The 12,130-nt window shown below is 33.9% G+C and overlaps 2 protein-coding genes across 2 annotated transcripts; both read right to left on the reverse strand.

The window, feature by feature from the left end:
* Positions 1-5,462: 5,462 nt before the first annotated feature.
* On the reverse strand, positions 5,463-7,619 carry LOC145584492 (uncharacterized). The gene is made up of 2 exons (XM_081641324.1): positions 6,701-7,619; positions 5,463-5,494 (listed from the first exon to the last, which is right to left on the reverse strand). Exons 1-2 carry the CDS (start codon positions 7,617-7,619, stop codon positions 5,463-5,465), a joined length of 951 nt encoding a protein of 316 aa, XP_081497450.1.
* A 115-nt stretch (positions 7,620-7,734) lies between these two features.
* Positions 7,735-12,050, reverse strand: LOC145584494 (uncharacterized). Its single transcript, XM_081641325.1, has 7 exons — positions 12,005-12,050; positions 11,795-11,885; positions 11,623-11,712; positions 11,199-11,285; positions 11,063-11,124; positions 10,094-10,975; positions 7,735-10,016 (listed from the first exon to the last, which is right to left on the reverse strand). Exons 1-7 carry the CDS (start codon positions 12,006-12,008, stop codon positions 7,735-7,737), a joined length of 3,498 nt encoding a protein of 1,165 aa, XP_081497451.1. The 5' UTR covers positions 12,009-12,050.
* Positions 12,051-12,130: the final 80 nt, after the last annotated feature.

A 12,130-nucleotide genomic window follows, 5' to 3' on the forward strand; every position in this document is an offset into this window, starting at 1 on the left:
AGAGAATGCCATTGTACTAGTGTCATCTTTTGCTTCAAACTTGAAAGTTACTATGATTATGGTAGATAGCATTAGTGGATAAGCAAGTTAAAGACTACAATTAAAATGGATTAGAGGTTAGGCCTATTACCTATAAGCGGAATAACTATCTCCTTTCCTGCAAGAAGCACAAGGAAAAGGCGTGCCTATACGAAGATTAGTTCGTTTACCGCAATTGACACAACCAGCATATGCATAAACTTTGCTCAAGTCAGGTTCTGGAATAGTCACTTTGATCCAGAATGTTTCATCTTGTTCAACATTTTTGGGCTGTAAATGTGTTTAAGTATTAACCTTGGTTAGTAAGGTACAGTGATATTTGCAGCATGATATAAATGTTATATCAATATCAGTAGCTGATTATATAGTTTGAAGGAAAGTAACCTTTTTGTTCCTCAAATCTGCTATATGGATGATTATTTTCTCAGCACTTGGATATCTGATATTCAAGACACTTGCTTGCCTATCCTGCAATACTTGTGGGTATAACTTGACCCTGCATTGGAAGAAAAGAATGACTAATTATCTAGTGTGCATACAATTACTATTTAACAATGCAATGCGATAAGTGTAAAAGAACTACTACTCGCGAAGCATATCTGCTCTTGTTCCTTCTGGTTCGTGGATAATTCAAGTTGCATAGTAGTTGTCAAAGTAAATCCTGCATAATAGATTTGTATCCATAAATAAGCATATTATATGTTGTATACTTTGATTTGTAATTTAAAGTTATGATGATCAACCTCTTACAGTCAAGGCTTTTAGAGCAGTAAATCCAACAACATTGAATGTTGCAGCCCAATTATTTAGTTCATTGCAGGCATTGATGGTAAGATCATTCCATGTAGAAACTGTCACAGAACGATCTTGGCTGGTGCAAGGAGGAAGAAAAAGGTTAATGATATGATGTATCTATATATAATATAAAGAATCAAATACAATTGCAATGAAATTCATGAATAGGTGAACCTTGAGTCAGTGATGACTATTTCACGAACAGGACTTTCACGGCCCCGAGAATTGGGAATCATTTGTGCTTGTTCTTCAACAAAAAGGACTACTGCAACTACATCTAAATTATGGAGGAAGAGATTATATTAGAAAATTGTAAAAGCATTAATATATTGGAGATGAAATTATATATTGATGTTGTTTAAGATATTACCATATCTAGCATCAGGTTCGGGTGCCCTTGGAATACTTGCTAGGGGCTGATATTTAGGCAGTATAGGACCAGTTTCAATATCCAAGCGCTGCACAACAGTTTGATGTCCGATTGTCATTTGATATGGAAGTTCTTCCAAATTGATCTTGTATTGATCATCAATAGCAGAAATAGGTGCTTTAGAGATTTCATATTTTGCAGTTGTGTGGAAAACATCGTGGTAAGCTTATACTTGTTCTCCAAATAAAGCACAACGCATCTTATTTTTCTGTTAAATATGTAAATCGAAACAGATGATCATTAAAATCATAATGAATAAGTATTTTTCATCAAATACTAAAACTTGGTATGTGTTTTTTTTTCATTTATTGCTACTTATTAATTTTAATTATTGAGTTCATAATATTGTGAAATGGTGTGTAGATGATATGGTTAATTCTTCTTTACCTTTTTTTTTTCTTTTTCCTTTTTTATCTTTCGTTTTATAGATATAATTTAGAGTCCAACTTAGTAATACATGTTGTGTACATGGAATGTGTATGAACATGCAAGTATTTTTTGTGAGAAATATAGCCATAGAAATTATGCTACATATAATAATGCATCAAATCAAATATGTTTAAAATATCTAGACATATTGTGTAATAGCTAACAATTTTAAGGAAATATATCAAATAAGTTGGGGCTATCAATATTTCAATGGAATTTAAAATACAATAAACATATAAACTTGATTATAGTTGTAAGAAATTGATACCTTCTCATCTTCAAGGATCAATGTCTGATGTAGTGTCCCTGATTTTTTTGGAGAAGGTTGTGCTCTACCTTTTTCAACCATTGTAACTTTGACTCTATAATCTTTACTCTGAGGAGTTAGTTCATCCAAGTATACTGGTTCCAGCTTCATAGTGCACGAGGTTAAGGTCAACTTAGTTGGATATTTTTTGCAGAGCTACAAATAAACAATAGGTTAGATTATCAATTACTGAAGCGCCTAAGAATCTGTACATGCTTGATGATTTAGAAAGGGGAAAATATATTTGCATGTTACTAAGGTCTGATGGTGTAAGTGGTGAAGGTTTTTGAAAGGAAAAGTAAAGCTAAAAATACAGGAAATGATAAATTATCTTACAAAGTGATAGATTATTCATAAAAGTGCTAATATATATATATATATATATATATATATATATATATATATATATATATATATATATATATATATATATATATATATATATATATATATATATATATATATATATATATATATATATATATATCCAACACCTTCAAGGAGATAGTATTATATTGTTGTCATTAATTGCATTTTAATCGTTTCAAAAAAAAAATTGCATTTTAATTGTTTACTTCACATGGATAATGCAAATAGAGAAAGAATCATGTAAGGCAAAGATGTTCAAAATTGTGTAGACACTGAAGAAATATGTAGTGCATGTAGGAAGCAGGATCTGAACAACTGACAAACCAAACCTTAAAAAGAATATGGAGAGCATAGGATGAATGCAATTATGATACGTGTGTAATGGTTAGCTTAATGTGCAGCATGCAAATGAGAATAAAAACAGAAAGCAGGGAATTTAATAGCATGAGAATCTTACACTACTAGAAAAAATCCTAATACCGATGGCCAAAATCCATCGGTAAATATATAAAAAACCATCGGTATCACGTTTACCGATGGCTGCCATCGGTATTTTGGCCATCGGATAACAATTCGTCGGAAAATCTGAAAATACCGATGGAAAAGCCATCGGTAAAAATAATACCGATGGTTTTACCGATAGCCAAACTCCATCGGTGATTTTTAAAATAACGATGGCTTAAACCATCGGGTTGTTTTTACCGATGGCGGAAAACCATCAGTATATTAATATTGCCGATGGTTTTTAGCCATCGGTAATTATTTTTAAAAAATAAAAAAAAAATTAAAAACCCACCTACCCACCTTATTACTCCCTGCCCCTGCCCCAGCCCCATACCCCTACCCCCAGTCCCCCACCCCAATGGCCCAATCCCCTACTGGCTACTAGCCCCTACCCAAACGGCCAACCACCCCACACCACCTAAGTTCCAGCCACCGCAACCACCACCACCCTCATAAATTCAAGAAAAACAACCAATAATCCATGAAAATCAACCATAAAAACTAACGAAAATCAACAAAAATCAACCAAAAAAACCAATGAAAATCAACCACAATAATTCATCGAAAATCAACCACAATAATTCATCGAAAATCAACCAAAAACCAAGGAAAATCAAACACAACTCCCTCGAAAATCTACCAAATAAATCAGAAAAACCAACCACAAAAATCAGACAATCAACCACAAAACCCATGAAATTAACCACAAAACCCACGAACATCAACAACAAAACCCACGAAAAACAAAAAAAAACCAACGAATATTCAACCACAAATAACATACCTTTAGATTTTCTTTTCACTTCTCAAGGTTTAAATGGTCTAATTCGACCATCAAAACTCCAGATCTGGAGTTTTTATGGTCGAATTTGACCAAAAAAACCACATTGCCGCCGAAAAACCCACAAATAGCCCATGAACACCGTCGAACAAAGCCACAAACACCATGAGAAAGAACAAAACTTAGAGGGAGGGTAGAGAAGTGAGATGAGTGATGAGGAAAAGAAAAAAAGAAACAAGGGAATGGAAGAGTGAGAGGAGAACGAAAAGAGCAAAAGGGGGAAGGAGGAGAGAGAGAGGAGAGAGAAAAAGAGATGAGAGAGGCGTGAGAAAAAGAAGATGATAAGAAGATAGAAAAATAGAAAAGGGTTTTACTTCATTTTTTTTTAATTTTTTTTTAAAAATTACCGATGGCTTGTAACCATCGGTAAAATACCGATAGCTAAAAGCCATTGGTATTTATTTTATACCGATGGTTTTTAGCCATCGGTAAAAATTTTAAATTTTGTTTTAAAATATAATATTTTACCGATGGAAGAAAGCCATCGGAAAAAATATACCGATAGCCAGGCCATCGGTATTTCTCAAAATACCGATGGCTAAGTAAAACCATCGGTAAATTATTTTTTTACCGATGGATTTTTCTAGCCATCGGTAAATCCCATCGGTAAATGAGCGTTTTCTTGTAGTGTTAGCATGGAAAGTTGTATAGCAGACATGTATAAAGAATAATTTGACATAAATGAGGATATTAAATAACTAACAATGAAGCATATTCATGTCAAATAATTCAATTCAACGTGTAAAATATTCTATAAATAAAGAAAGAAATTAATGGTAATTGAAAGGTAGAAGACATACCTTTATCAAAGAAGATTTCTTAGCAGTTTAAGTGGTAGTTTGAAAGCAATAAGTACTTAAGTATTTATAGGCAAAAAGAAGCTATCATAGTCGGTGCTCTGTAGCAACAATTACTGTTAAGGACTGTAGCAGCCATACTTAGTATATCTAGCAAAAGTAGTGTAGTACATCTTACTAAAAATAAATAAAATAAAGTAGTGTAGTACATAAGAGGTAATTGCTTTGCTTGTTTGACTGGTATTTTGCTTTTCTCTTACATTTATAAAAATTTAATTGAAAAGTTACAGAGAGTAGGTAATCTTTTAAAATTGTGTTTATTTTTTGTGGCTGTAAAATAAATAAAGTACAAGATCTTAATTTTTAAGTAAGAAAATTAAAGTACTTATACTAAATACAAATTTTACAAGTGTTATATCTACAGTTAACTTGACCATTCTTTATGTTGCTTGTAAAATAAGATATCTACTATTGTACTTGTATAATTCAACTCTCTTATTTTTTTTTATCCTTTAACATAACATTTAGCCATCTAATTTGAAAACAATGTAGCCCAGCCCATTGGATATAGCATTTTATCATTGTGAGTTGCACGTAAATTGGGCCTAGGTCATACCCACATTGTAGCTATTAGCTGAGAAATAAATAAAATAAGAAGGAACTCATAAAATACATTTGTTATATAAATATATTCATATAAGCTACATTAACTTATCTGATTGAAACTGAAAATTTAAACTTCTAATCTGCACTAATACAAGCATGTGTTCCTATTTTACCTTATATAGCATTAATATTAGCTATTTAATCAAAAATAATAATAGCTACTTAATCAAATACTCTTAGTCTGTAGAATACTTATTAAAAGTACAATATGTTCTTACCATAGCAAGCTCCATACATTACAAGTTCAGACTGTTTTTATTTACCTTATTCATAACATTCTAACCTTCAGTTTGTGCAGAATCCAAAATCAGGAGACCCTGCAATGTAAACCAGTAATTGTCGGAATTAATGTGTAAAGCAACACGACTACACAATTTAATAAACTTGAAGATTTTGTAGTGCATGTAAGCATATGGCTTCTTTTAAATTTGTAGTACATGTTAGCATATGTTGGATGCCCTTCCTCAACCGATGTCTCTCATATGCAAGCATAAATTCTTTTTAAGATAACCAATTTGATAGAACATGGTTGGACACCAGAATATTCTGATTTTCAAATGGCACAAAGGTCAACAGAGCAAATTAGCCCATCCCATTGTACATCAATCTTCATACACCTAGCATATGTTTTATGTTCAGCAGAACAGGTGTGCTTACATAGTTTCCTTCTTAGTCTAGTCCAATAAACTTGCATATTAATGATTACAAGTAGAAGTATGTTTAATTTCATTACTTTTGGAATAATACGTATATAATATAGTCAAAAGATGTAACGTCATCAGACTAAATGTCCTAGTTCTTATGTCTAATTAAGCATCAATCAAGTGATGTACTTCAAAACTAACATATACAGACAACAAATGCCTCGTCTAACCCAAACCGTTATCAAAACTTAATCTCTAGAGCTTTAGGAAAGGACAATTGGAGTTCTGACACTATCAAAGTATGAAACTATTGGCGTGCTTAAAATCCCTCATTTAGAATAAAGAAAAGAAAAGGCTACTGCATCCTTGTTTGGTAGCCCCATAACATGGGCAGCAGATAGCACCTGAATTTTACTGCTAAATCAAGACAATCAATTATATATGACAATCAAATCAACCAACTATGACTCTTCAACTCTTGGTTAGTTACCAAATGAAGACAATCAAATCAACCAACTATGAATCTTCAACTCTTAGTTAATTCCAACTAAATATAGCATTCCAGCAATTTACAAACTACGAGATAATATGTACAGCCAAACTCCTATTAAGTTATCCAGTTCCTCACAACTCCCAAAGCTTACTTAGAGTAACCATCAATTAGTTCAAGACATGATTTTTACACATATAAATTCAACTACATTAATAACTAATTTTAAATTCATAAATTTGCAAAATTATAAATTAAGGGTAAAAAGTAAACCTGATTGCTGATGCAGTGGGTGAGGTATAAATCAAGAAAAAATTGAAGAAGAACCGCTTCAAAATATGGTGGAGAGCATAATGAAGTACCAGTTTCCATCACATATTAAATAATACCAGCTAATCGCAAAACTTCATATGACACTACATTTTTAACACCATTTTGTGGATATTGGTCTGGTGGTTTAGCAGAAAAGACCTGAACATCTTTTGCTTTCTTTGCACGAGAGAGTGCAACATACAATTGACCATGAGAGAAGCAAGAGCGAGGTAAGTATATTGACACTTGATTGAGAGTTTGTCCTCGAGACTTATTGATTGTCATTGCAAAACTCAACTTGATAGGGAACTGCTTCCGTTCAAACTGGAACGGATAATTAGTAGAACTTGAAGGCCTTAGATTAATTTTGTGAATGAACACATGCTCTCCTTTATAATGTCCAACTGCAATTACACATTCAATCACATTTGGAAAGAATCTTTTGCAAATGAGTCGAGTGCCATTACATAAGCCTGATGATGGTAAGATGTTCCTTAGCAATATCACTGGGCAATTCTCTTTCAGGACAAGTTCGTGTGGACTCATACCTCCTGGATAGAGTTTGTTCATAAACTCTGTGGGATATATACTGCATGTATCATTTAGCATAATATCAAAACTCTTGTACGTGACAATGTCACCGGGGAACTTGTCAATCATAAATGAATTGATAGAATCAACATCATCATTCATTGGAGTTAAAATTGCCCTTGTTATGAAAACATCATCTACAAAGCCACCTTGCATGATTTCGGGGAATGTCGTTTCTGTGAGATTAGCTATTAAGCTTGTGTCATCTTCGAAAGAATGTGCAACTTGAATTGGCAAATCAACGAATGAGATTTCAGTGGACTGTAATTGACCATTGCCTAAGGCAAGTAAGAAAGAGGAATATGCAGGATCATCTCGTGCTCGAATGTTATCTGTAAGTTTAAACTTTATGAATGTCTCCCATAGATGTGAAGTGACAATACTTGTGTCTACTGCCTCTTTCATTGTTTTTTGAGGAACAACTAGTAGAACTTGTCTGAAGTCACCTCCAAAGACAACTATCTTCCCACCAAAGGCAGTGGTTGTGTTACATATATCTTGTAATAAAAAATCAAGGGATTCAATATTTTGCTTTTTTTGCCATTGAAGCTTCATCCCATATAATTAATGTGGTTTCTCTTAGAAGTGCTGCTAAACTACTCTGTTTAGGAACAACACATGCTAAGGATATGTCACTGTCAAGAGGTATTTTAAACCTTGAATGAGCTGTACGACCAGAGGGAATATTTGCTGCAGCAATACCTGAGGTTGCTGTGGGCAATACAATTTTATTCATCAAGCGAATCTCTGCATACAAGGCATTATATAAGAAAGTTTTGCCTGTACCTCCAGGACCATCTATGAAAAAAGCACCTGATTTCCCTTTTGTGACAAATTCCATAATACATTTGAAAGCAGAATTTTGTGCAGAATTTAATCTGGATCGACATGTTAGGCACTCCTTTGGAATAGGCGCATCAAGAGCATCTATAATATCCTTTGTTCTTCTGAAACCATCATCAACTTGGCTATTTAAATGATCTAAGCCAAATGTAGATAATGATTTTCCCATTGCTTCAAGATGTTGTTCAAGAGACCTAACAGTCAGCTGATGGACTTTCTGCATATCGTTTGGAAATCTGTAATAAAAATCCTCAGATAAGGAAGGGAAAAATTTGTTCCATAAACCAGATGGATCACTCACTTGACAAAATATGAGCACTGTTGCAAACAAACGGCGTAAGGCTACTGGGTGTTGAACTTCAGAAGCTTCAGTCAAAGCTAAATCTGCTACATCATCTTCTTCTATCAAGCCTAGTTTAAGAGCAGCCTCTTGAAAAGTAGGACAGACATAACCATTTACAGTTCGTAAATTCTCAAAAGATGTAGGACTTCTAACGTTCAACAATAAAAGGTGCAAGAAAAAACGTTCACCTTCAGCGGGGTATACAAAAGCCAATCTTCCTACTGCATATCTGTTTGTAGCTCTGTCAGTCCATTCTTTAGCCTTTGCATCCCATTTGAAATGTTCACAGAATTCAATGTATAGATAACCAGTACCACCTTCTACTGCAGCATTCATTGCAAAGAATTTGGTTAGCTGAGTCCTTGAACGCTTAGAGTCAGAAATAACAGTGTTTAGCCTCTCATGTGGCCAAAGATGAACCGTATGCATATTGGGAAGATGAACTTGTAAAGGCAATACTGATGGAGACATCTCAAACAAATCAAAACCAAATATTCGCCAAGCAGCTTCACATGGAGAAACCCATCTTCCTGACTGATATTGTTCAATTTCATCTACAGAATCATCATCAGCAGGGCGAACATTATAAGAAATCCTGTCATGTCCCTTGTAAACATACTTGTAGAGATATTTTACTACCTTGATTGTAGAGCAAACTTCGACATTAATATGACAATCAAACAACATAGACAAATAAGGATTGTAAGGAATCACCCATTGGTTGTTTAGCTGTGCACCACGAATAGTGACATTTTCCCCCGTGTTTCTTCTTCGGTATATAGGATAACCATCCTTATTTGTACTTGTTTCAGATGCATATGGTTTAGGGAATTTATTCTTACAGCTTAGTTTTTGCCCTTCCTTCCGCATACATGGACAATGCGGATTTAATGAGCCACATGGACCATGCATCATGTGTGCTAGAACAATCTTGCGAAGAATAGGGTTAGAAGTATCTGGAATTTCAGCACATACAAATTTATCATAATCAGCAGGACACTTTAACTTGAATTCTGGTTTTAAGATTATCAAGAAATGAGCATGTGGAAGGCCTCGTTTCTGAAACTCTACGATATACACCATAGCTGCAACCGTACCAAATACCTTTTTCTCCATAATTTCTCTTTTCAATGCAAGTAATTTTATTCTGAAGATCCGTGCTACTAAATCAGGACAATCTTGTGCTGCTTCACCAGGTGCTAATTCAGACTTTATTTCTGGCCAGTTAGCGTTGCATGTCATCGTGACAAACAAATTAGGCTTACCAAATCTCTGCACCAAAGCCATGGCATTAAGATACCGTTTTTTCATATCCCGAGGACCTCCTATGAAACTTGGAGGCAGGATTACTCTTCGACCAACATTGTGTGCTTTAGTTTCTCCACTATCTAGAGAATCAAGGATTCCTTGATATAAATCAGCTCTAATGGTTGACTGGTTATTGCGCAGATAGTCGAGCCTTGTATTCTCTATCTTGACATACATGTCAACAATGTATTGTTGTAAACATCTACCGGCTCTGAGCAAGAAATTGTTAGGCCGTATTTGCAATCTATATGCATAATATTCTCTTGGAGAAATGAATTTATCAGCACGTGTATGCTTCTTCTTTGCCCCTGTAAATTATAAATGCATCTTATTAAGTAATAGAATATAATAATGCACTTGAACATAAATATAATCATGTACTTACGTATTTCTTCCTGACTCAACAAGTCTTCAACAGTGTGGACAGCACATGACATTATTGGATTAGGGTATAAACTTGCTTGTCTTCTGTCAGCATGAGATGTTTTCTTTAGCCCTTGCATCCAACCACATTCTCCACGAGAAAATAACAATGGATATTGTAATGGATCATAACACCCATAGTTGTGATAAATTCGATGAGATTCACAAGATTTACCATATACAAGTATGTGAGGGCTTAAAGTATCACTTGATGAAGCACTGTCTGGCCAAATAACAGCAACATCATCAACAGTTGGGGCATTGTACACACGTTGATCATATACTGTATTTTTATTTAATACAATATGTGTGTCTTCAGCTACATCTCTTTCTTTTAAAGAACGGAAAAATGCAGCATATGGATTCTGCTGAGAAACACTCATAAGAATATCAATTATATCTTGCCTTAATTCTAGAAAAGACCCAACCCTATTCTCAGCTTCACGTTGGCCATCATAGAAATACAGTTGCAAGTATTTAGGTGGCCCATCATCAGGTAATAAATCAGGTACAAAATGATATAGTTGGCCATGTAACTTGAACACATAAATGCCCTTGTATGTACTTGCATCAAAGTTTCCACCTATGGAACTAAATGCAAATAGATTATTATATAACCGAGCATACTTTTGAAAGTGTACAGCATCTTCTTCCAGTGATGTGAATAAGAGAATAAGTTCGGGAGGGTACTCATTTACAGCTAGTTGGATATCTCCATCACCGCAGCAGAAATGGGCGGTCTCACTTTCAAATTTTTTAGCATAGCATTTTAAACAATAATGAGGTGCACACAAAGTATGTGACTTTTTGGGTAGCGGTTGACCAATCATTGCAGCAGGTATACCTATGTACAATACAAGATATAAATGGATGTACATAAAAGCTTCTAAGATACAAAACAAGGCAGAGTAGCTGTAATTTTAAAACATACACTTTTCTTTCTGTTTAGGGGCTTTTTTGACCACCTTCTTAGCCACAGTAATACCTTTTCCACTGCAAGGTAATCAAAGACACTTAATATATAATTAATCTAATTATCATTAAATTTGATATTTATATACACATACCTCTTTGCATGTATGCTTCCATTTTTTTCAATGCATCGACTACGTTTAGTCAACTGCGTCTGAGATGTACTACCACTTTCTTGTTCACTGCATATTTACAAAGGCAATAATAACAATAAATTTTAAATTTTCTCTTCTTCTACTCTTCCTCCATCCCTCAGATGTCGAAAAGAAAGGATATTAAATGAAGTTGAAGGCTATGATTCTAATCAGTGCATAAAGTAGATGTAGTAAATTAGAAATGGACAATGCATGGCATGCAGAATTTGCATATGCAAAATAAACAACGTGCACAGTAATTTAGGTAAGTCTATAGGCAAATATTGACAAGTTTTGAATACAAGTACTTCTCTGAGTAATGATTAGCCTCTAAATTATAAGTAAATATGAGACAAAGAACTTATAACTAATAACAATAGTATACCTATATCTGAAAATTTCAGATGATTCTTCAAATGAACGTCTTCTTTTAGACACTCTTCGAATAAGCTGAGTTGAATCATGTACTGATGGACTATATGTAGAAGTTAAATTGCTGTAGTCAGTATGAAACATAGAACTAATTGTAATGTAAATACTAATCATTGTTTCAGTACCTAACAGATGATGATTTAGATGAGTGTTGTGCAGCCTGATTTAATCGTTGACAACTCTTACGAGATAACCGCGGTATTCCAGAATTACAATCTACCATACAAAAGGAATTTCCAATAAAAGGTTCACATTATTGATATCAGTATAGTCCATAAGTATAAAAAAATTTTGATATAATGAGTGCAAAACATGTAAAGAACAGAAGGAATTACCCATTATAATGTAATTCTGCAAAGTGATTACTGAAAAGGCAATTAAGCTATCTGCAGTAACCTAACAACCATAAATGATTTCAGGACTTTATCATCTACTTATATCAATGAATATAATTTCAAACA

This window comes from Chenopodium album, chromosome 16 (genome assembly GCF_948465745.1).
Source record: "Chenopodium album chromosome 16, dcCheAlbu1.1, whole genome shotgun sequence".
In the NCBI taxonomy this organism is placed as follows: Eukaryota; Viridiplantae; Streptophyta; class Magnoliopsida; order Caryophyllales; family Amaranthaceae; genus Chenopodium; species Chenopodium album.